At 34.4% G+C, this 23,610-nt stretch overlaps 2 protein-coding genes across 3 annotated transcripts; both read right to left on the reverse strand.

Moving 5' to 3' along the window:
• Positions 1-1,182: 1,182 nt before the first annotated feature.
• LOC137813426 (uncharacterized) lies at positions 1,183-7,044 on the reverse strand. 2 transcript variants are annotated; one of them, XR_016519290.1, is made up of 9 exons: positions 6,866-7,006; positions 6,695-6,751; positions 6,475-6,607; positions 6,271-6,405; positions 5,960-6,052; positions 5,724-5,854; positions 5,196-5,293; positions 2,176-2,386; positions 1,183-1,452 (listed from the first exon to the last, which is right to left on the reverse strand). XR_016519290.1 is itself a non-coding variant. In XM_068615671.2 (9 exons), the coding sequence occupies exons 3-9, from the start codon at positions 6,584-6,586 to the stop codon at positions 1,367-1,369; spliced, it is 870 nt and encodes a 289-aa protein (XP_068471772.1). In that variant the 5' UTR covers positions 6,587-6,607; positions 6,695-6,751; positions 6,866-7,044; the 3' UTR covers positions 1,183-1,366. The 2 variants fall into 2 exon arrangements, 1 of the variants encoding a protein (XP_068471772.1); XM_068615671.2 differs by having other exon boundaries at positions 5,724-5,858; positions 6,866-7,044.
• Positions 7,045-9,862: 2,818 nt separating this feature from the next.
• Positions 9,863-14,938, reverse strand: LOC137813427 (NADH dehydrogenase [ubiquinone] 1 beta subcomplex subunit 8, mitochondrial). Its single transcript, XM_068615672.2, has 4 exons — positions 14,606-14,938; positions 14,427-14,513; positions 14,233-14,328; positions 9,863-10,053 (listed from the first exon to the last, which is right to left on the reverse strand). The coding sequence occupies exons 1-4, from the start codon at positions 14,834-14,836 to the stop codon at positions 9,997-9,999; spliced, it is 471 nt and encodes a 156-aa protein (XP_068471773.1). The 5' UTR covers positions 14,837-14,938; the 3' UTR covers positions 9,863-9,996.
• Between the last annotated feature and the right edge of the window lie 8,672 nt (positions 14,939-23,610).

The raw sequence follows: 23,610 nt of genomic DNA on the forward strand, positions 1-23,610 counted from the left end.
CAACTCGGCTCGATTTGGACCTAGGCCGACTCGGTACAACTTGGACCCAGATAGACACAGTTTCGCCTGAACCTGGCCCGACTCGGTTGGACCATGGCCTGGGTCGACTCGACTCAACCTAGGCTCCAGTAGACTCAACTCGACCTAGGTGCTGGCTTGTGTGGATTAACTTGGGTTAGGTCAACTTGGCTTAGACCCATGCCAACTCGACTAAACCTAGGGTCGGGCCAACTTAACTCCACTTAGGCCTGGACCGACTCGACTCAGCTTGGGTCCGAGTAGACTTGTGGACCTAGACCGACTCAATTCGACCTAGCCGACTCGGGTTAACCTGGGCTTGGACCAAGTAGGCTTGACCTTGGCACGTGCTGACTCAACTCCACCTGGGTCGACTCGGCCTAGGCATGGGTCATCTCAACTTGACCGGGCTCTAGGCCGACTTGACTTGGACCCAAGTCTACTTGACTCTATTGGACCTGGTCCCAAGTCATTTTAGCTCGACTTGGGTCATGCCAATTCGACTCAACCTAGGTCTGGATCAACTTAGTTGGACCAGGACTCAAATCAACTTAGCTCAACTTAGATTCAGGTTGAGATAAATTTATTTAAGTGGACTTAAAAGTAATATAGAATAGCATAATTATGAATTAAATTTGACAATTTAGATTTTTTCACAACACAAAAAAGATATATGCGTGTACCTTCAATTTGCAACACAAAAAAATATGCAATGAAGCCATATTTTATTCCTTTATTATGACCTGTTATGATTCTTCAACGTAGGGGTAGGGTTAGAAAAGATGGCACTTTCGGTCATGACCCACGACACATTGACGGGCAATTTCATCCCATCTTTTTGTCAAATTTGTCAAAAAGCTGTGATGAAGAATCAGAGAAAAACTGAGAAGCAAGCATGCATGCAATGTTTCAACCCAAAGCAAAAGAAGAAGCATGCAATGTGGGTCCCTAGATTGGTCATCAACTTCATACACACAAAAGCCATGAAATGTTGTAGTGGCTGCCTCACGTAACGAAAGCCATGTAATGTGATGTCCAGGTTGTTGCTGAACAACAGTGCTGTAACTGATCGAGGTTACTCGTAGTTGTGGCATGACATGTTCATATCAACAACAGCGTCAGATCATAGCCTTTGCATATTAGTTAATACTATGCAAAGTCACGTAACTCGAAATAAAATATCCATTACCTACATTAATGTACAACAAATACTTTCGCCAAAATTGGAATGATAAATGAACCTTTTTTTTTAATGAGAGCTATAGATAATTGAACTTCAAGACTTCACAACTACCCCAGATCCTCCATAAAAAACTACCGTGAACCTTGTACTACGTTAAAACATTGATTAATAAGGCCTAAATTTCCTGGCAGCTCTCATCTGCTGCAGTCGTTTTTTATCTTCCTCAAATTTGCTCTGTAGTGTCATGATCTCTGCAAACAAAAACAAAAAGGGTTTATCTCAGTTTGAGCACCACCACCAACAAAAATCTAATCAAAATCGATTTAGAGAGTTACTAAGTTTTGATTCTCAAGAACTAGAGCCAAGAAACAAAATGAGGTACAAAGCATGATACATTCATTTACATAAAATCATATAATTCCTTAAGCAGTTCCAACCAATAGCAACATGAGATCCATTTCATGAATATCCAGAAATATTCTTTCCAGACAGTCATTTGTGAATAAATCTTAAATTGGCAGCAAAATGGGTTTAAAATCTAGAACACAACAGCACTTATGAATGATACAATATATGGTATAAAAAAGCATGAGACTTCAACATAAAATCATATAATTCCTTAAGTGAGTCCAACCCACGGCAACAAGACATCCATTCAAGAACCATCAAGGATTTGCGAGTGTTTTCATATGCATAAACTTTAGTTTACTGACAAGATGAGTTGTGAATCTTCAGCACAACAGAAGTTATGGAAAGTCAAATAAAAAATCAAGCATGGTAATAGAAATGAAAAAACTATGGGTTTTCTTCTTTTACGCATTAAGGAATTCATTACAAACAAAAGAAAAACAAATGGCATCAACTCCTAAAATAATTTTTTCATCCAAACCTTGATAGAAAACTCGCTAATTATTGACATTTGTTTGACATAAACAGAGCAACTTTTAGGTCAACTTCAAAAAAAGAAATAATACCTTTTCTCTGTGCTTCTCTTCTTTGAAATCGGTAGAAATCTAGACCAACTTCTTTACATTTCTTTTTGGTCATTTTATTCTCCACTGCTGCTTGAGCAACCGAACCCACTGCAATTCCAGTTTCAGAATCAGTAGTTTTCTTTCTACCTTTATGGTGTACAACAACCGTCCACCCCCCTTCTGCAGCAAGGGCTTCTTTTTCTTTTCTTTCCTGCAATGATAAATAAATCATTACATCTAAAACAAAAATAAAGACAAAAAAATGTGGGATCATTCATGCCTTATGAAAATAAAAGCTTAAACGTTTAAGGAATTTAAAAAGATGCTTATGAGTTAAAATGGACAACTAGTCACAGGCACACATAACTCATTTCGGTCCGATACCGCAAATGCAATTCAAATCCAACAGAGTACCCTCCCAAAATGGCGCCATTGTGTTTTATCACAAACCAAAGCCTCAAAATTCCATTTAGATTTAAGTCCTTTTCAAATGATTTTGCGTAAGTTCATTTTGGTTTCTCTCCCTCTCTAACTATAGGAGCTATCTAGCATCTGAGACACTCTCCTTATTGAGACTTCTATTGTCTTCTCCCGCAGTCAAACCACTTTAAGCAATATTCTACCATTTTTTTCCTCTAGACGCTACACCAGCTTTCTATATAATTTATTCATTATTGATTCTACCTAGTCTTTTATGCCCACTTATTCACCACAACCACAACATCCTCATGTTGGCAACAACACTATCACGGGCTTCTCTTGTTGGCTCTTTACCACTCACTCAATATATAAGACCCCATACGATATCCCAGATCTTGTTTTGTGCAGTAAAAATTTCATTACGCTTCAGAAGCATTTTTGAATCACAAATAACTAAGACACTTTGTCATTACATTCACCCCAACTTGAAGTCCAATTATCTTGTATAAAAGATCCAACATACTTTAAAACTAGTGGAATCGAATAATCCCCAATTCTGACCTCTAAACTAGAACTAGTGTTTTTGAATTGGAAATGCATTACTTTAATCAGATATGCATTTCCAAAGATTTTCTCCACTACTCTAGTTACAATTAATTGATCTCCACTTGCATAATAATATTAAATTAAATCATTTTAAAAAGCATACTGCTAGGATACAAGAAGTTTATTAAGATAGTTAGAATGTCAATGGGTAGTTAGTTGGTTAGAGGGGTTAACAGATATAATTTACATATAGGGGAAGAAGGATAGGAGAGATTCAGATTGTTTTTATTATAAATTGAGCATGCCTCTTTCACAAAGGATCCTTTCTCAAATTGAGCATGACTTCTTCCCTATTTATATATTATATCTAATTAACCCCTCGAACAAACCAACTAACCCATTGATATTCTAACTATCTTAGTAAACTTCTCTTTCTCCTTATATCCTAACAAATACATGGTGAAACTAACTTTGGGATGTGTTCAGTAAACATATCCTAAAACAATATAAAAGGACAAGGGCTCAAAGTAGACCCTTGGTGTAAACCTATGGTTAAAAGGAAATCCTCAATTACCTCACCATGAAGTAACCCCCAGCATAAATAAGTTTGATTACTTGCTCCTAAGCAAACTCTTTTCTCCCGTAGAGCCTTCTGCTAGACTTCTCTTAGCATCATAGGCCTTTTCCAATTCAATAAGAGCCTCAGGTAACAGGTTGATCTATTTGCTACTTTCAGTATGTATCCAATACTATTAAAAGGTATATTATTTCCAGGGTTGACCTACCTAGCATAAAACCAACTTGGTTTTTTGAAATCTAAGAATCTAGTTTATCTGTTCAACCACCGTATTTATATACAATTTTTATAAATTCAAAAAGGACTTGTATTCCAAAATTCTATTCTTTAAATTATGTATCCAATACTCTTAAAAGGTATATTATTTCCAGGGTTGACCTACCTAGCATAAAACCAACTTGGTTTTTTGAAATCTAAGAATCTAGTTTATCTGTTCAACCACCGTATTTATATACAATTTTTATAAATTCAAAAAGGACTTGTATTCCAAAATTCTACTCTTTAAATTATTGCCATTACCAATGAACCGTAAGAATATGCTTCAGTTTAAATAACAGCAAGAGATTTCATCAGAATTATCACTGGTTTCCAGTAATAAAGATTACTAGCATTACTCAAGAACAGTGTGATGAGAACATTGCCAGTATGCTAGCCGCATAAATGCTATCATTTCAACTGTGAATTAATTTCTTTGTTTGTTCATGAATTGCCTCTTTCTCTCCTCACAAATAGTATTGCACACATGTATGCAGAAAGCCATACCATTTATGCTGCCAATGCCAGAAAAAGTAACCTCACAAGTCACATCGGATAGGAGACCAAAAGAAAGAAACTATCCAAATGGTACACTCCACAAAGTCAACATCAAACCAAAACGAAAATGAACTTCTAATCCTTCATATACCTTTGAATTTGCAAGTTCAGAGAACTACATAAATTCATTTTTGAGCACAATCCACAAAGTACAAATTGGAATAACTCTGTATCCTAACATCCTTCTAGGATCAAATACCATTCTCAAAATATACAAGCTTCATCAAGTGGAAGCATCACCTAATGCGCAAAACATGGACGTAACTAACACAACTCTAAAAAATGAGACAACTATAACTGGGATTCATATGTTAAAGCCCACTTTTGGTAATGAAGGACTTATTAGTTATTTTTCAAAGCCATGGAAATGAAGCTCCAATTGAATAAGATACCAGCCAACAACAATATTATACCATATATAAACAAAACTCATGCCAAGATAATTATGCCCAAAGGAAAAGGTTCACTGGAACTTCCATTTAGTCATAAAACAGTATAAATAAATTAACCTAATTTTGAAGTAATGGTGTTATGTAACATGAGCATCCAAATTGATAAGTGCCAATGATAATTTGCCTGAAGAAAAAGGTCCATGTTATGAACCAGTGACAAGTGCGCCTAATCAATCTGTTATCATTTCATGCATGTTTGTCAAAACATTTACCTCTTCCAGTTTTTCTTCATGAGCAGTTATAAAGTCATCAATTTGATGTTGCAGTACTTCCAATCCTGGTCTGCTTTGATGGTATTCCATGATCCATTCTGCAGTTTCAGAAGTCCCCAGTCAGAAACTATACTAGGCATAATCATTAATAAGAAATTGGTAACAAATATGGACAAAATACAAAGGTGCATCACAATCCATTCTGTCCACAGATTGAAAGAATAAAGTTAAAAGATATCTCTAAATGTTCAAACACAGAAGGTAGTACTGGTGGATGATGGCAAATGATAAGATATACATGAAAATTAACATAAAAATCCTTAAATATGGCAATTATTATTGCAAATAGAGCCAAAATACATTTAAATGGGCTTGCAACGCAATTGAGTAACTATGACACAATTATTGGCATTACGAAATATGTGCCCATCATGTCATATGTATATCATAAATAAAAGTTATGGATGTCTAATATTTGGAGTTTTAAATCAAACAAAAAGAAATGCTCTTAATACTAACAATTCATACTTTTCATTCCTTTTGAGGAGTCATCATCTCCAGAGGAAATAGTATAAACTTCCTTCTGATTGTTGTACCCTTCTCCCTTTTCCAGGGAATTTTGAACCTCCTTTTTCCTTTTTTTCTTACCTTTCTTTGACCTACCTACAAGATAAAAAAATTCATGAGGGAAACCAATGCATAAATTCAAGCATTACGTTCCAAAGTGAAAAAAATGAATTAAACTAGAAAATTTATTTTCTTACAGGGATTGATAACTGCCCCGGTATCCAAATCTCTATGACCACCAAAGTCTTGGATCTCCTCAGCACTAGAATGACAATTGTCTACTACTCCATCTGTTACCATTTGAACAAATATGTTGAACATGACCATAATTAACTTAAAAAGATGCCTATAAGTGCCAGAACAGGGAGAAACAATGCCAGAAAATGAAAATCGACGCAATATAGTATTAGAGAAGTATGGGCAATAGTTCTACAACAATTGAAAATAAAATATATTCTAGTTCACATTATGGCACTAGCCCACACCACAAACATAACTTTCAACTCACCACTTTGCTCTTCCAAATCAACTTTTTCACCCTTTGGTTTTGGTTTCCTTACTACGCTTTTGCCTTTGTTCTTCCTTTTTTTGTTGATAGAAGCCTTCTCCTTCTTTGAGTCACTAATATGTATTGCATTATCCACTGAAACAAACACTTTGCATCAGAGACAGCCAAACAAAACGGTGATGATTGTGAAAACAAAGCACTTACTGTCAACGCTCTCCACAGTAGCATCTATCTCAACTTCAGCATTTTGTTCCCTGTTCTTTTTCTTCTTTTTTTCCCCAGTATGCGGGTCTCTTTTGGCCTTCTTTACCTTCATTGTAAAAAATACTCACGCAACCTGTGAATCAACAAAATATATTATGGTTAATCCGCAAAATATGAATCAAGTACACACGATGCGTAAGAAACATTCATAAGAACGAACCTGGAAGGAGCAACTACACGAAGACTGAGCCAGCGGATACGAGTAGAGGAGAAAGCTCTGCAAGAAGAAAATGAGAACTGATTTAGCAAAATAACGATTAACAAATCAACGCAAAATTAGAACAGATTGTTAAAATTGGCACAGGCGAAGAGTGAAATTGCTGGAGCATACACGAAGTAAATAGAGAGAAGAGAAGTGGAACGGTTGAGCGGTAGAAGAGCAGCGTAACACACAGGTGCAGGATTTATTAGAGAAAAGAATGAACCCTAGTCAGTGAATTCAAAGGAAAATTAAGAAGAAAGTGAGATTCTTTTGTATTCTGGTAAGTAGAGTGAAAATGATGGAAAACTTTATAAAAATTTGTAAATGATGTTGATTGATGCAATTCAATTTTTTTTATTTATAAAAGGAATTTTAAATTTTTTAATGTAAAATATAAATTTTAGAAATGTAAATAAAATTAAAATAAATAAATTATTATAAATTTTAATGTATAAAAAATATATTTTAAAATGATAATAAATTAATTTAAATTTTGATATCAAATAAAATAATTTATTTCAATATATTATTAAATAAAATATTAATATTTATTTAATTATTTATTTATTTATAAAATACAATTATTAATAAAAGTAAATTATATTATAAAAGATTAATTTATCAAAAGATAATTTTTGTCAAACTTTCTTCACACTTTTAAGTGGAATGTCTAAAGCTTAATTCTTTCACAATTAATACAATTATTCTTTTATAATTTTATGTTTTTTCTTAATTCTTACTAAAAGTATTTCCCATGTTTCTATCCACAGAAACAAACATATCATTAATATTTTTACTCTATGGATGATTTTTTATTGGAAATAATTATTTGAATTTTAAAAACAATAAAAAATAGTACAAATTTATTTAAATTAAAAAAACTGGAATCTTTGTTAGTGTGATATATTAGTTGATCATATTATATATTATTTTTAAATAGATCTTTATACTTTTCTAATATTTTTATAGTTTTAATATTAAAAACATGACCCAATCCAGAACAGCTAAAGGACAGAAAGTTGGAAGTGAGAAGCAGTGACCCAGGTGCGTTCTCAAATCATTTCTTGCTTTTTTTCTAATGTTGTGGTGGGTTCGTTTTCATCGTGGTACATTCTTTATGATCTGCAGCGTATTTCCTTGGAACAAAGTTAATGCCTTTTCCCTATTGCTTTGTCTTTGGAAGATTTTTTTTACGCGTCTAGCGCGTTTCTGGGGAGCGTCTAACGCAAGGGTGAGGGAGCGTCTAGTGCGAGGGTGAGGGAGCGTCTAGTGCGAGGGTCTAGCAATTCTGGGGACTGTCTAGCAACTCTGCCAAGTGTCTATCAATTTTGGGAATATCAATTCTCGGAAGTGTCTATCAAGTATGGGTATTCGTCTAGCAGTTCAGGTAGCATCAAGCAACTCTCGATGAGTGTCTAGCAACTTTGTGAAGTATCTATCAATTCTGGGATAGCATCTAGGAAATATGGGGGACAGTTTAGCAACTGGACTGTCTAGCAATTCTGGGAATTGTCCATCAGTTTATGGGTTATTTGTCTAGCAAATTTTTACCCTTTGCCTCCCTTTTCTCCAAACCCCATGCCCCCAAGCATACTCTTACCCAAAACATTTAGATTTGGAGATATTGGTATTTGTGCATTTCATATTTCTTTAGTGCTTAATTTCTGCTATTCTTCTGCAAATGGTATTCTTTGAAAATCTCCTTGTTGCTTTGGCTGTCATATTCTTACTCCTTATTTTCATGAAAGTGTCTAAGTGATCTGTTTTTTTTAATAGTCATGGAAACCCTTATCTTTTAAATGAACTAATATGTATTTTTTGGCTCCCTCCTGGTGCATTCATTCTGTTGAGTTCCTAACAAAGCGTTGTTTATTATGGTGATTGTTTGTCTTGATGTGAGAGCAAACGATAAGGGGGACCTTGTTGTAACCAAAGGAAACCAGTATGATGTATAAGAGAACATACAAAAGAGAACGAGGTATCAGAGATCATACTTATTTTTTGGTTTTAAAAGTTTGCTTAAAATTCAAATAGAAGATATGCCAAGACACTGGACATCTGTACAATATCAAGTTCTTGGAGGTGTGGTTGATTATTGAACAAGAACCATCTAATTCTAGTTTGGAAGTTGCTTCAGAATACTTTAGGTCTGGGGCTGATAAGATTTCCAATGGAAGTGATGCAGTTTATGCAGCAGAAGAATATTTAAGAACCGGAGGATAGAACTAACCCATTGCTTGTTTCTATTACTATGTATGCACTAATATGTGTCATTTCTGATGTTTCTATGGTTGTCACATTTAGGTAAAGACTGGGAAGACCAGCTTGGAGTAGATATCAAGAGTAGATATTTCTGATTTCAAGTCTCCTCTTTTTTCCTACGCATGTGCCTGTGTGTACTTGAGAATCCCTGAACATACATATAACTTTAGGCCCCTTTTAACACCATTTTATAGCATAATTTTTCTAAATGCTTATCATGTTTTTCAGTGTAATGTATTAAATTGCTCATTAAATTAGTAGCAGTGTTAACAAATAGTAGCAGTGTTAATAATGATACTGAAAGTGATGCATGAAGAAATTGTCAATGTACAGTTTAAAGTTAGAAACAGTGATTAGCTTTCCCTTTGCAAATCGCTAATTACGCCAAGCTCTCATTCTATTACGATGAACCGCTTTGCCTGCAACAACTAAATTTATCTACTAAATAACTTTCATTATCGGTTTCGTAGGGTAAAACCTGAATGAAAAAATTGCATCTATTTTTAATCGCCGCGGCCAAATCAGTGATTGAATGTATAAAAATGTTTTCTTATAATTGAATCCCAATTTTATGTTGAATTAACACGGATTGCTCACAAATGGTAATTAATGACATTACATAAGATATTATATATGAACATTAAAACTCATTTTAGTAATTACAGACTCAATCAATTTTGATTGCAATTTCCAAACAACATTCTTTGCAAAAAAACAATTTTCAAATACATGATGATACCAAATGAAAATCACGTTCACTTAAACTTTTTTTATAAAATTACGTTTCAAAATCCATTTCATAAGTACGCATTCAAACATAGCGCATAGTACTCGCCCACTCCTCACAACAGTGACCATAAGCAATTAAGCATGAAATATCAAAAGAACCAGATTAGGCCCTTCCATTAGTTGGATTTAACCAGTCTTATTTTGAACTACACAGATAAACGTAAAAGAACAATTACATCAAATAATAACTTCGCATTCGATCATTTTACCTACGGTTCACCACCAAGCTCCACTCGCAGATTGTCATATGGATATACTTTGGGTGTCTGATACAAAGAAAATAACAGAGAAATCAATCAACATAAGTATTAAATAGCTGCACAAATAGCATTGAATATGAAACATCAAAAGAGAAAAATATCAAAGAAAAGGTAGTGCAAGTAATATTGCAATTGGGATACAAGGAATACAACAATGACAGATGCAAGACAGAAACCTCCATTAGTCTGTAGACCATGACCATGCTCAGCTCTAGCAAACAAACTGTACTTTTCTTTCAACCAAACAGATAACTAATTGATACTAGTTAGAATTTGCAATTACATAGGCCTCTCCATGCTGTTTACTACCTTAATCCTAAATAACTATTATTATCTTAATCATTATTGCAAATTAATAATGATTTTTATTTCAATATTTTATTTTTCTTTTTATCATATTTCATTATGACAAAAATTTCAATATGGATAGTGAAGTTTTATATGGTTTATGTGAGACCATTGAAAAAAATTTCCCAAATAAAAGAATTAAATTTCAACTTGATGAACAACATGATAGATTCAAAAAAAAGCACAAGGATTGTTTGGAAGAAGCATGACAATAGATATCAAGGATAAGAAGCATCTGGTAAAGCATTTAATTAATCCTAATAGTTTCATAAAAAGCATAACAGTTAGGATGACGATTTATTAATGTTAGCTTTTTGTTCGAAATTACAGCTCTTTGGTGAGAAAGGTTAGAGAGGAGAAAGGGTATACTTATGATCTTGTATATTTATCTGATATGGAATTAAATGATGAGTAGATTATTGAAAAGGAAGATCTTTGCCTACCAAATGATGTTTCATGAATGAATATACATGAATCTTTTACTCTTGAAGAGAGGGCTCCAAGCAACAAAAGGAAGAGAGATATTTGTTCAAATTATGAAACCTTTACAATTAATTAAATTAATCATAAATGTTAATAAGGTTTTTGTTTCTTTAATAGGTCCAAGAAATTTAACTACTAAGGTTGATAGAAAGGGAAAATCTACCATAACCGCAAATGATAATGAAATTGAAAATATGGTTGAAGATGTGGAGGAAGGGGAGGAAAATGAGCTGCAAGAGAATGTTATATTAGAGGAAGAAGATGATCTAAGTGATGTTGATCTCGGAGATAATGAATGGAAGCATAAGATTAGGATGTAGGATTTAAATGTAGAAAGTATTTTACATTTTATTGTGTTTTGATTTTGTGGATTGAACGTTTTGACTTGATATTTTGATTTTATGGATTGAACATTTATTCATGTTACTTATTCTTATTTAAAAATATATCATATTTTATTTATTATGTATCTTGAGATTCATAATAAGATTCGATTCAGGATTCAAATCTCGATTCTATAACCATGATTCTAACCTTTGTGCACAAATATGTTTTACAAAAATAAGAGTCCAAAGTTTTTAACAAAACCATTAAATATATCAGAGTCCAATGAAAAAAATGGGGCCAAAGGCATTATTATTTTTTTTAAGTGTTCAATGTATTATTGAACAAAGCACATCCAGTGTAATTCCTCTTCAAATATTAAAATGGACCGTGTTCATATTCATGTTGATGTAACCTTTCTAGATTATGTGGATTCAAAGTTCACACTAACATAGCTTTTCAAACCATAAAATAAATTCCCTTCTTATATGTTTCAATGATCAAATAGCTCTACATTTAATATGAACAAACTTTATGCTTGGATAAGCACAGGAATAGGTTCCCTTAGTCAATTTATCAAGCAAAGACATGCCATTTTTTTGTATTCTCTAAACACATTTTTCTGTCTTATTAAACTGAATCAGGCACAAGAAACAAGGAAGCTATGCACGTTTATTCAATGTTCATTAGAACAAATATATTTTCTCTTTCAATGAACATTTTCCTAAAGTAAAAATACCCAAGTTTCCAATATATCCAGTAATGTTGTTGCCATAAAATTTCGTACAGTCAAAATCTTGACTGGTAGCTACAATACACATTGTTTCATAAGCCTTCTTATTTGATGTGCAAAGTTAAATTGCATAGTGAGTTATCCTATGTAGGACATATTACTATACTGTAGAAAGCTTAGAGGGACTTAGTGAACAAATAATACTTGTGATGACAATCTAAGATAGAGATTGTTGCTGGTGTAGCCTGAAGTGACAGAATATTCGTAACATTGTGAAAATTGTAGATACGTTTGCTGTAAAAGGGATCAGTATGGCTCAGTTGAGTGAACCACTATACAAGTTACATTTGGTTGTTTGTTTTTCTTCCCCCTTGCTTCCTTACCCTTATCAAAAAGCTTTTATAACCATTTCAAATTTATCTATCTTACAAAAGAGGTTTTGAAATAGTTTTATATACACATATTCAACCCTCTCTTTTGTGTCTTTTATTCCATCACAACACTCTACACTATAAGAGCTAGGAGCAACTAGGGTGTGGATGTCATATGCATTTGCCCGGTGTGAGCATCCTTGTTGAAGGATCCTGATTTTTTTTATGCTTTTATTTTTCCTTTCTTTTTTAAGGTTTTGATTTGCAACAACAGTCACTTATCCAGTACTTATTGTGGCATTGCTATATTAAAAATTGTTGGCTATGAATTATCCAACCTTGATTCTGAATCAATCGTGTCTTCTATGAGGAACCTTTAACAGCTTGATGGAAGGTTTGGTTTTGAAACTTGGATTAGACCCATGGCCTTTAAGCCTATGCAATGCTGAAAATGTAAAATTCACAGCTGTTTTGGAATAAAAGCCCCTAATGATGCCACAGGTTAATGTCAAGATTAATGCCCCTAATGATGCCACAGGTTAATGTCAAGATTAATGCCCCTAATGATATACTTTAGTGGAATATCTCTCTTATCTATGTTGACAGTTTCATTCCCATTCATACTGGAGGAGAAACGGATCTTAGGTTTGTATATTGTGCTGGTAAGAGAAATAAAGTTATGAAATGCCGGTGCTAGCTACTTGATTGAGTAATAATCCTGGAATTGATATATCTCTTTTTAACTGATTGACTGTATCAGCTGCAGTCTGTTTCATGCTGAACAACTGGAGTGGTATGGATAAGGAGAAAACGAAGGATTACATATTACGCTGCCAGGGATGTGAACAGTGAACCTAGTGTCTCAAACTGGTAGAGGAATAAGAGAATTATCTCAAGATTGTACTATATTCTGCTCATACATGTTTGTTGAAATGTAAATTAATGAAATTGATACGTTTTTTATTCTTTTCTATTTTTCTAGTCATATGATGGTGCTTTGGATTAGTTCCTGGTGCAGAATCTCATGGTGAGTTGAAATAATCATTTATCTTAATACAAATGTGATTCGATGTTGAGTAAGGCTTGCATCATGTATTGGAATCTTTTCCCTAAAGTTTATATATATTTTATTTATTGTCCATCACATGATAGATTTGTTTGGTATATTTTTTACATTGGTCTTGGTTGGTAGGAGGTTGAAATATAGGGCTTAATACTGTTACTATCTGACTAGGAGATATTTTCCTTTTAGAAGACACTCTTCAGAAGATTTAATGTTGTTTCATGAAATCCCACACATCAAGTATGAAACTTCAAGAGTGTGAACTCTTTACCACTTCGCATGCTTTTCTATCTTCTCCTTTGGTTGGCTGGTCAGATTGGTTTTGACATTTGAATTAAAAGAACACAACAACCAAAAGTGCATCGCCTAAGCGGCAAATGAGAACAATAGCATCCAATTCGGCCAAAACTTAAAACACTTCCAACAGTAACACTGATCAATGTCGACCATGATTAGCTTCATAACATCATTCCTTACAGTAATGTTGTTCACTAAGTCCCTCTAAGCTTTCTACAGTATAGTAATATGTCCTACATAGGATAACTCACAATGCAATTTAACTTTGCACATCAAATAAGAAGGCTTATGAAACAATGTGTATTGTAGCTACCAGTCAAGATTTTGAGTGTAAGAAATTTTTTGACAACAACATTACTGGAAATTTAAAACACTTCCAACAGTAACACTAATCAATGTCGACCATGATTAGCTTCCCTTAAATATTTTATTAAGGAATGCTATAACAGAATTGAAATCAGCAACATCCTAAACGCACAATAAATAGCAAAACAACCAAATCAAAGTCTACACCGAGCATAGATTCAGAGGAATTGTGAAGGATAAAGTTAAAGTAGAAGACTCACAAACGGTATCTTGGAGGCTTTGTCATTCCACACAGCCAACAACCCCAGAGACGCAAAACAGCTCAATCCCCCACACAGCCAGGCCAATGCTTCATACTTGTTTCAAAATTAAAGCAAAATCAATCCCATGCATCAATACTAAAGCAAAATTTCCTTACAAAAATAAGAAATAAAGAAAAAAAAAAAACAGATACCTTTCCAACAGTGTCAGCAATACGATCTATACAAGGTTCGGGAAATGGTGTCCCGTTGTCCCACAAAAGTTCCTCATTCATGGGAAGCTAAAAGCCCCAAGTTCAAAAGAGATGTTATTTTTAGGTTTTTATAAAAAAAAAAAGCAAAATTCGAATAAGAAAAGCTAAGAGAAATGTACGGGTTTGTCAGGAACATAGTGCTTGCCGACTGGGAGGCCCATGCCGGAGCGGAGGCGGAGAGAGGAAGCAACAGATCGGTAAACGACGCCGTTTCCGCCCAAGATCCTTGATGCTGCGTTTGTCAATCTCCCTGCCATGGTTGATGACTTTTTCCTTTTGAGATTCTTCTTCTTTCTTCTCCTTCTCCCCCCACAACCCAATGTTGCTGTTACTCGCTTGTTATACGACATCGTTTTGAGAATATTCACTTTTACTCTTTTACTCTTTTACTCTTTTACTCTTTTACCCTTCAATGTTTCACCAATTGGGCTTTTCAGATGGGTTGGATCTTCTTTTCTTCGCTTTTGCTGTTTGAAATTAAGATTTTACTTCCTACACTCCCATTTGTTAACCATTCCCACGTCACCAATGCCTTATGGTGGTTGATGGTAGAGGGAGGGGCGGCGTTGGTGATGGGCTTGAAGAGGTTTGGGTTAGGTCTTTAAGGGACTGTTTGTATCTGTTCTCGAATGGGGTTGAAACCAAGAGAACGATTCAAGCTACTCCTCAGTTGGTTGGTTTGCACTTTCTCCCTTCCTTTCTGAACAAACTCCTCCTTCTTCTTTCATCACTTTGCCTCTCGATCTTCGGGAAGTACAGGCTCGGATGGTACCTACAAAAGGCACTCCGATACTCAAGTGAGAATTTGGTATTCGGCAGTCGATGCTCTGAGTACTGTATAATGAGTATAATGACGTACCTGATTCTTGGAATCTATGTCTATTTATATTATTATCTTGGGTCCTTTATTATTGGGTTGGATTAGGGAGTTTGGTCATGCTTAGGAATACATTACTTAGTGTTTGATCGCTAATTAGCCTCATTAATCCAGCTTAGACGTAATGGTCTTTGTGGTCAGCTTGAATCGAGTCTCAATCATGCGGACCCTGCTAGTAGTACAGTATCTAACAACTCATGCATAAAGAGTGGTGAATAAAGGTGAGAAAATAGGCATTTTGGTTCTTTGACGCACTGTAGTGATTTGTAGAGAAAATAGGCATTTTGGTTCTTTGACACACTACAGTGATTCGCAAATAAAATCACTATTGAAATGTGCTTTTACAATATTATCCTTTTCTTTTTCAAACAAAGCATGTCATTGAACAATTTTCATATTTCATGTAGAGAAATGTTTTTTCAAACAAAGCATGCCATTGAACAATTTTCATATTCCATGTAGAGAAATGCAACAAAGATTTCATCAGCCTTTGACTGTCATAAAAGTGGTGGTTGATGAGTGAATGGAATAATAAATAGTGGAAGGGGAGTGAGGGAGGTGTGGGTTCCAAATGCATTGAGTTGAGGGAGGAGGTGAGTGTGTTATGAAGAGTTTGAACTTGGTGAAGAAATTCTTGGAGGTTGGTGGTGTGTGGTGCAAGTTGGTCATATGGTGGTGTGTGGCTCCGCTAGTGGTGGTCGATGGATGTGGCTAGCCGTGGTGTGTGGTTGGTGGTCGTCATTGGTTAGTGGTGCACGGTGATGATCGTTGGTCAATGGTGCACGTGGACTCACGTACACAAATGAGAACCCATAATTAATGGAGAGTTGTGAAAACTCAGAACTTTTGAAGAATCAGTGTTTCAACAATGGAAACCAGTTCTACACATTCTGATATCCCTCCATAATTTATTTTATTTTTTCATTTTTATTTATATGTATGTATGCATTTATGCTGCGATTTGATTTATGTATATATGAGAAAAAAATAGTTTGACTGAATGAATAATTATTTAGTTTGTTTTTTATATTTATTTTTATCTTTATATATGTATATAAAATATATAATGATAATTAGGTGGTTTGTTTTTGTTGAATAATCATTTGTGACACTCTGATAGCATAGTGATTGCTAATGGTAATTAGGTTTAAAAACATAAATATTTTTTAGATAATAATATTAAATAGAGTTAATTAAGATATTAAAATTTATTTATATTTAACTTGTAAAATTGATTTTGAGCCATATAATAAATACTACTCCTACATTTTAATATTTAAGAAATGATTATCTGTATAAAAAATATTTAAAGATTTTAAAATGTTACTTATACGTTTTAATATTTGGAAAAGTCTACTTTACATATAATATTGAATTTTGTTTTTGAAAAAATCAAGTAAAAAATTATAAATATTATTTTAAATTTAACAAATAATTATAAATAGAAAAAATATTTAAAGATTTAAAAATAATACTTGTACTTTTTAATATTTCGAAAAGCCTTCTTTACATATAATATATTGAATTATTTTTTTTGAAAAATACAGTAAATTTTTTTATAAATATTATTTTGAATTTATAAAATTATTAAAACTATAAAAAATATTTATTTTTTTTAAAATACTACTTCACAGTATTTAATTTGTTTTTAAAAATCAAGTAAAAAAATTATAAACATTATTTTGAATTTAAGAAGTAATTATAAATATAAAGGAATATTTAAAGATTTAAAAATACTACTTTATAGATAATATTTGGAAAAGCCTACATTATATATAATATTGAACTTTTAAAAAAAGAAGTAAAAACACTTTATAAATATTATTTTGAATTTATAAAATAGTTATAAGTATAAAAAATATTTTAATTTTTGAAAATACTACTGTGCAAATACTTTAGATATATATTTAATTTTTTTTTTTAAAATGAAGTAAAAAAAGTTTATAAATATTATTGTGAATTTATAAAATAGTTATAAGTATAAAGAATATTATTTTAAATTTATAAATTAATTATTAGTATAAAAATACTACTTTACATATAATATTTTTTTTAAATGAAGTAAAAAAAAACTTTAAATAAAAAATTTAGAAGTGCAGAAATCACAATTTAAACTCCACAATAATTTTACGCAAGATCTTATAAATTAATTATATAATTTAATTTTTTATTTTACGTACTATTTTTTTTTTTCTAAATGTGGTTCTTGAAACCTAATAGTTAAACTTATATGATTGGAAAGATTTTGTAATCATCGATAACGATAATCATTGGTCTATGTATTTTGACAATGTGGAGATGTCTAGCACGAATGACAAGAATCACGATGTTGTTGGTGTCGATTTCACACTAATTTCACAAATACAAGAGTAAATAAATTTGCGGATGCTAGTAGCAACAATGACAGTCCTTTACATGATTGGATATGGATTGAATGTGTTGCGTGTGTTAACGGAGACAAATAATGCTATGCCGGAGTTGGTTCCACAAAAAGAACGTCGTCGCCAAGAATTGAAGTCGTACTTGGTCCATACTGAAAGATGTCGTGACATTATTCGCATGGTTCAAAATCATTTATTAATTTATGTCAATGACTAAGAGGAACGATGATGGTTAAAGATGCATTTCGATCTATAGTTAAAGAACAAGTGGCTAAATTTTTACACATCATTGGTCATAACATCAAAAATCAAAGTGTTTCGTTCTTCTTTCATTGATCCGGGGAAACAATATCTCGTCACTTTCATAATGTTTTGAAGGCAATATTGATGTTGCATGGAGAGTTCTTAATTCAACCATCTAGGATCAAGGTTGAACCTCATATCTTAAACAACAGTTGATTTTTTTTCCATACTTTAAGGTGTGAATATGAGAAACAATACTTAAATATTTAATTGATGTTCTATACAATTGAAGTTATTTATAAATGTGAATTTGTTGCGTATTAGGATTGTTTAGGTGCCATAGACGACACTTGTCCTTGTCAAAGTCCCACGAGCTGATGCACCTCGTTTTCGTGGAAGAAAAGACTGGCCACCTCAAAACGTATTTGCCGCTTGTGATTTTGACATGAAATTCACATATGTTCTTGCTGGGCGGGAAGAAACAACCTTTGATTCTAGGATATTGAAGGATGCATTTGTACGAGAGGATCCATTGGTCATTTCAGAAGGTTAGTTCAATGCTCCGTTACTAGTGCAATAAATATTCATTTGGTGATATTACTTATAAGTAATAAGTATTAATGGATGGTTGTAGGAAAATACTACCTTGGAGACGTTGGTTTTATACTGAAAGCCTAAGTTATAACTCCATATCATGGAGTTCGATACCATTTAAAAGAGTATTCCCAAAGAGGTCCGCAAAATGCGCGCAAAGTTGTTTAATCGTCGTCATTCCTCACTTAGAAATGTTATCGAAAGAACATTTGGTGTCCTAAAAAAATTATTCCCAATTATCGCTAGCGGAACATAGCCTCATTACTCTATGGACATTATGACCAATATTATTTTAGCATGTTGTATTCTTTCATAATTTTCTTGGCAGGTGGATAATGATGAGTCTTCGTGACTTGATGTAAGGAGATATAGATGTGTCACACTCGCAAACTCGTGAAGATGATTACAAGCTTGGGTGACAAATTAGGGATACTATAATAAATAAAATGTGGACAGGTTATTGTAATAATTAATTTTATGTAACATCTGTGAACTTATATTTATATTGCTATAAGAACAATCTCATGGTTTAATGTTGACATTCCACCTTTATTAATATTTACATATGAAACTATTTATTTTATTGCAAAAGTTCAATATTTTTTATTAGGTTTTTATCATGGATCGGAGAAAGGGTATTGCATTGGAGTCATATGCAAGTATCCGTGAACACAAAAAATGGACTACCGACATGGATTTCCGACTACTGAATGCCATGATTGATGAGACATCTATGGGTAATCACATTGACGATAGTTGGATGACTCAGGGTTACACAAACATTGTTAAAATCCCCACATCAAAGTGGATTGGCAAGGATTACAAAAAATCATGTGAAGAACAGACAGAAAAAACTTTAAGGATAGATGGTGTGAGATCCATGATCTATTTAGTAGACTGAGTGGTTTCGCTTGGAATCAAAGCTCGAAATTTTTTGAGGTTGAAGATGAAGTATGGGTTGTGTTGATAAAGGTAGCGTATTCAACCTGATATTGACTTATCGTATAGTTTTAATGTAGATCTTAACAATCATAATATGAAGTACATCTCGAAGGAGCCAGATATTGATGTGATCCAATGTGAAACTCCTCGTTCAGCTGGACCTAATGTCGATTCATACAGTCCTAGCCTTAATCTGACACCCCCATCGATGCCACCTCAGTCATCCCAACCATTAGGTGGTGCTTCTTCTTCTAGGAGATAAAAAAGAAAAGCTCCTGTACTGTCCCGTCCCCGGGCGTTGACTAAAGTCAAAGTCAAAGATACGGTGGGACCCCGTGAGGGGCCCGAGGAAGGAGGATGAGGCGTCGCCAAGAAGAAGAGGCGCCGCCAAGAGGAGGCGTCGCCAGTAAAAGGGCGTCGTCAGGATAAGGCACTGATGGCGTCGCCAGTATAAGGTGCTGATGGCGTCGCCCCCCGATACCCACGGGTAGGAAAGACTGTGGAGGGGACGAAATCGCCAGAAGCCAAGTTAGAGAGAAGATAAAGGTGGCTTCAAGGCCATAGTTCTAGTACCAGTGGGGAGTATCCTGACTCGTGAAGCCCACGCCACCTCAGGGTGATCCCTGGGATAGTTACGACCCAAGAGAGGGTCATGCCCAGGGACGAACCAGGTGCGTGATGCGAGAGGAAGGTAGATACACTCCCAGGGTGAGTGGCTGAAACCTGGGGAGCATGAGTTGGCGCCCAGAATGCCACCCCCTGCGCCAGCGGCACTTCGAGAAGGGGGGAACTCACGCGACAGAATGTCCCTAAGATTGGGATACGGCGCCGTGAGGCCCTCCACGTGTGATAGTAATCAAGTCAGCGAAAAGTTAGTGAGTCAGCGAGAAGTTAGCAAAGGCAGTAAATGAGGAAACATTAAATGTTTCCTCATCAGGTATGTTTTTATTCCAGTTAACGTTTCAAACGCTTTAAAAACACTTTAAATGCCTCCATTAAAGGTTTTAAGGAAACGTGTTAAATGCGGTGCTCCAATACGAAGGTGCAGAGTTTTGGTGTTTCTTGTTAGCTGACTTGAGCGTCGGAGTGCAAACGGCCGCTAGGGCGTCCATTTGTTCACTTCTTTGCAGGTGTTCGCGGATTACCAGAAAAGGGTGTCCCTAGCAGACGAGCAAGGTCGCACAGAAAGGCGTACCCAGGTCAACCGGCAGGAACAGCTCCCATGGTGGGCGTCATTGACATGCAATTGGAAAGACTTAATACAAGGTTTGAAAGATTATCAGATATCCTTGGGAGGGGTAGCGATCAATCAGATAGGTTATGTCATATTGTTGAGTGACAAGCCATTTCATATGAGGTTGTCGCTTTGTCATCACAGTGAGTGGGTAATGCTACAAAAGAAAATATGCAATATAACAAATGCCATGTTGTTGTAGAAGAAGAACGAAACTCCATATTTCGTGAACAAACGGGCACACTCTGCCATACATCGACTTTTCAGTACTTTGAATATGATATCTGGGAAATATTAGTGGAGATGAACATACATGAAGAAGATCTATTAGAATACTATTATGACTTCTTGTGTGGTCATCCTAATGTGGTGAAGCAACTCTTTGGCCTGCCTTTCAAGTGACGAATGAGAAAACTTGTGAGGATAATGACAACAAAACCCTAAACTATGTAAAAATTTGGTTGTCTTTTATTCATTTATTTATTTATTTTTGGTCAGCATGGTTGTCTTTTATTATGCATATGTTGTTTTCTTTTCGGATCTGTAATTTTAATTATGACACGAAATCTATGCACATTTATAATATTTGTTATACACGGACTTTATCCATGAATTTTGCTTTAAATAATTTATTGCATTAATATTTATTTCATAAATATTTTTTGCTTTATCAAATTATAGCTCCAATAGAATATCGAAAATAATATGCTCCAACAACACAATAACAAAAATAATCTTTTAATTACATACAACTATAATTAAAAAATAAATAAACCACAATTACAATTTTTTTCTAAATAAAGTTTCTGATAATCATAAACATGGTACGAAAATTTTACATCATTTATATTTTGTTGAAGTTAACTCTAATACAATATCGGAAATAATATTTCAATTATCAAAAATAATATTTTATTTCAAAACAATAATAATTCACAAATAATCAACCAAATTATTTTTTCAACAATTTTTAAATGCAAGGGCAAATATGTAAACTTACATTTTATCAATGAACAAAAATTACAATTACAATCACATCCATCACATTACTCATAAATCTTCATAAACTTTCCTTACATTTTTCCTCCATTTACCTTAATCTAAAAAGTATAACTTTCTTCAAAATTTTCCTTCAAATTATCTCAAATTCACTCTTTTAATTCTCTCCCTAATCCAAAGAAAAGATAATATAAATGTATTGTAAATGTGGAGATATAATGCGGCAGATGTTTTTTTGATGTGATGCCTGGTAAAAACACCGTTACATGGAATGAAATGATACACGGTTATGCACAGAATGGAGATGGTCACAATGCTCTATGTCTTTACAATGACATGATTTCATCTGGTGAGAAACCTGATGATATTACTTTTGTTGCTGTTTTAACTGCTTGTAGCCACTCGTCTTTGGTTGATGAAGGACTTGAAATATCCAATGCAATGCTGCGAAAATTTGGAGTGGTGCCATTATACCTTTCTTTAAGAGAACTCCCCACAAATATGTCATCTAGAAAACCATCTTTTATGATCTGAGCATGAAACAATTGACCTTGAAACAAGGAAGAAAGTTTTGCACAAGAGCTCACTATGTTTGAAGAAAAAGAAAGACAAGTCTTGGCATTTGTTTGAAGAAAGACAAGGCATCTTGTTCAAGAGCATTGATTGAGAACCCTGCTAACATTGAATTCTAACATACATTATCTACTTCAGGCAGTTTACTCAACACATGCTTAGAGAGCTCCATTTTCCCCCACTTCGAATACATACACATTAATAAGGCTACTGGCAACATAAACATCATCATAGAATCCAAACTTTTGAGACGCAGCATGAACCTCTTTTCCAGCCTCAAGAAGTCCCAATTCAGCTCATGAACTGAGAATAAGGGCCAAAGTAGTCCGATCAGGATGTTGGCATTGAAACTGCATTTTTCTCAAGAGTTTAATTGTCTATTGTTGGAGATTCCACATCGATTAGAGATTAGAGTCTTTCATGTGAGTGCAAACCTCAACTTCATCGGTTTTATGGGGTTGAGTTAGGTTTAAAGTCCACTTCGTAATATGCTATCTGTTAAGTGTATAACTGAATGACCTTTTATGTAACTGCATGGGTATTCCTATATATACCCTTACGCCTTATGTAATAGATACTTTTTGGAAATACATAATGAAATATAAGTTCTTTCTCTCTCCTCTGCTCACTTAGCCTAACATGGTATCAAGAGCTCCCTGTTTTTTTCTGTCATGTCTTCCGCTACGTCCACAGTTTCTGCTTCTTCTTCCTCTTCTTCTCCTTCCCCTCACTTCTTTACCACACCGATTTCGTTGAAACTGTCTGAAGAAAATTTTCTACTGTGGAAGCAGCAGGTCCTTGCAACCACTGATGGGTTACTCCTCTCTCACTTTCTTGATGGCTCTTGTGTCCCTTCCTCTGTTCTTCCACCTGTTACTGAGGGCTCCACCCCGTGTGTCAATCCTGCCTTTACCCGGTACAAACAACAAGATAGTTTGCTCGTGGCATGGATGTTAGCTTCCATGACCACACCGTTCCTCACCAAGATGGTGGGTCTTCACTCCTCCGCTGAGATTTGGGATGTTCTTCACACCTATTTCGCTGCCAACACACGTGCACAGATCAAGAAGTTCCGATTGCGTCTCAAGAACCCCAAGAATGAGCGCTCTGTTTCCACCTATCTCTTGGATATCAAGAAGACCGTTGATCTTCTTGCTGCCATAGGAGCCCCTGTTTCTGTTGACGATCATGTGGAAACAATTCTAGATGGACTTTCTGCTGATTTTGATCCTTTTGTTGCATCCATCATGTCCCGCAAAGAGGCGTACACTATTGATGAAA

This window comes from Phaseolus vulgaris, chromosome 1 (genome assembly GCF_051622355.1).
Source record: "Phaseolus vulgaris cultivar YP4 chromosome 1, ASM5162235v1, whole genome shotgun sequence".
Lineage (NCBI taxonomy): Eukaryota > Viridiplantae > Streptophyta > Magnoliopsida > Fabales > Fabaceae > Phaseolus > Phaseolus vulgaris.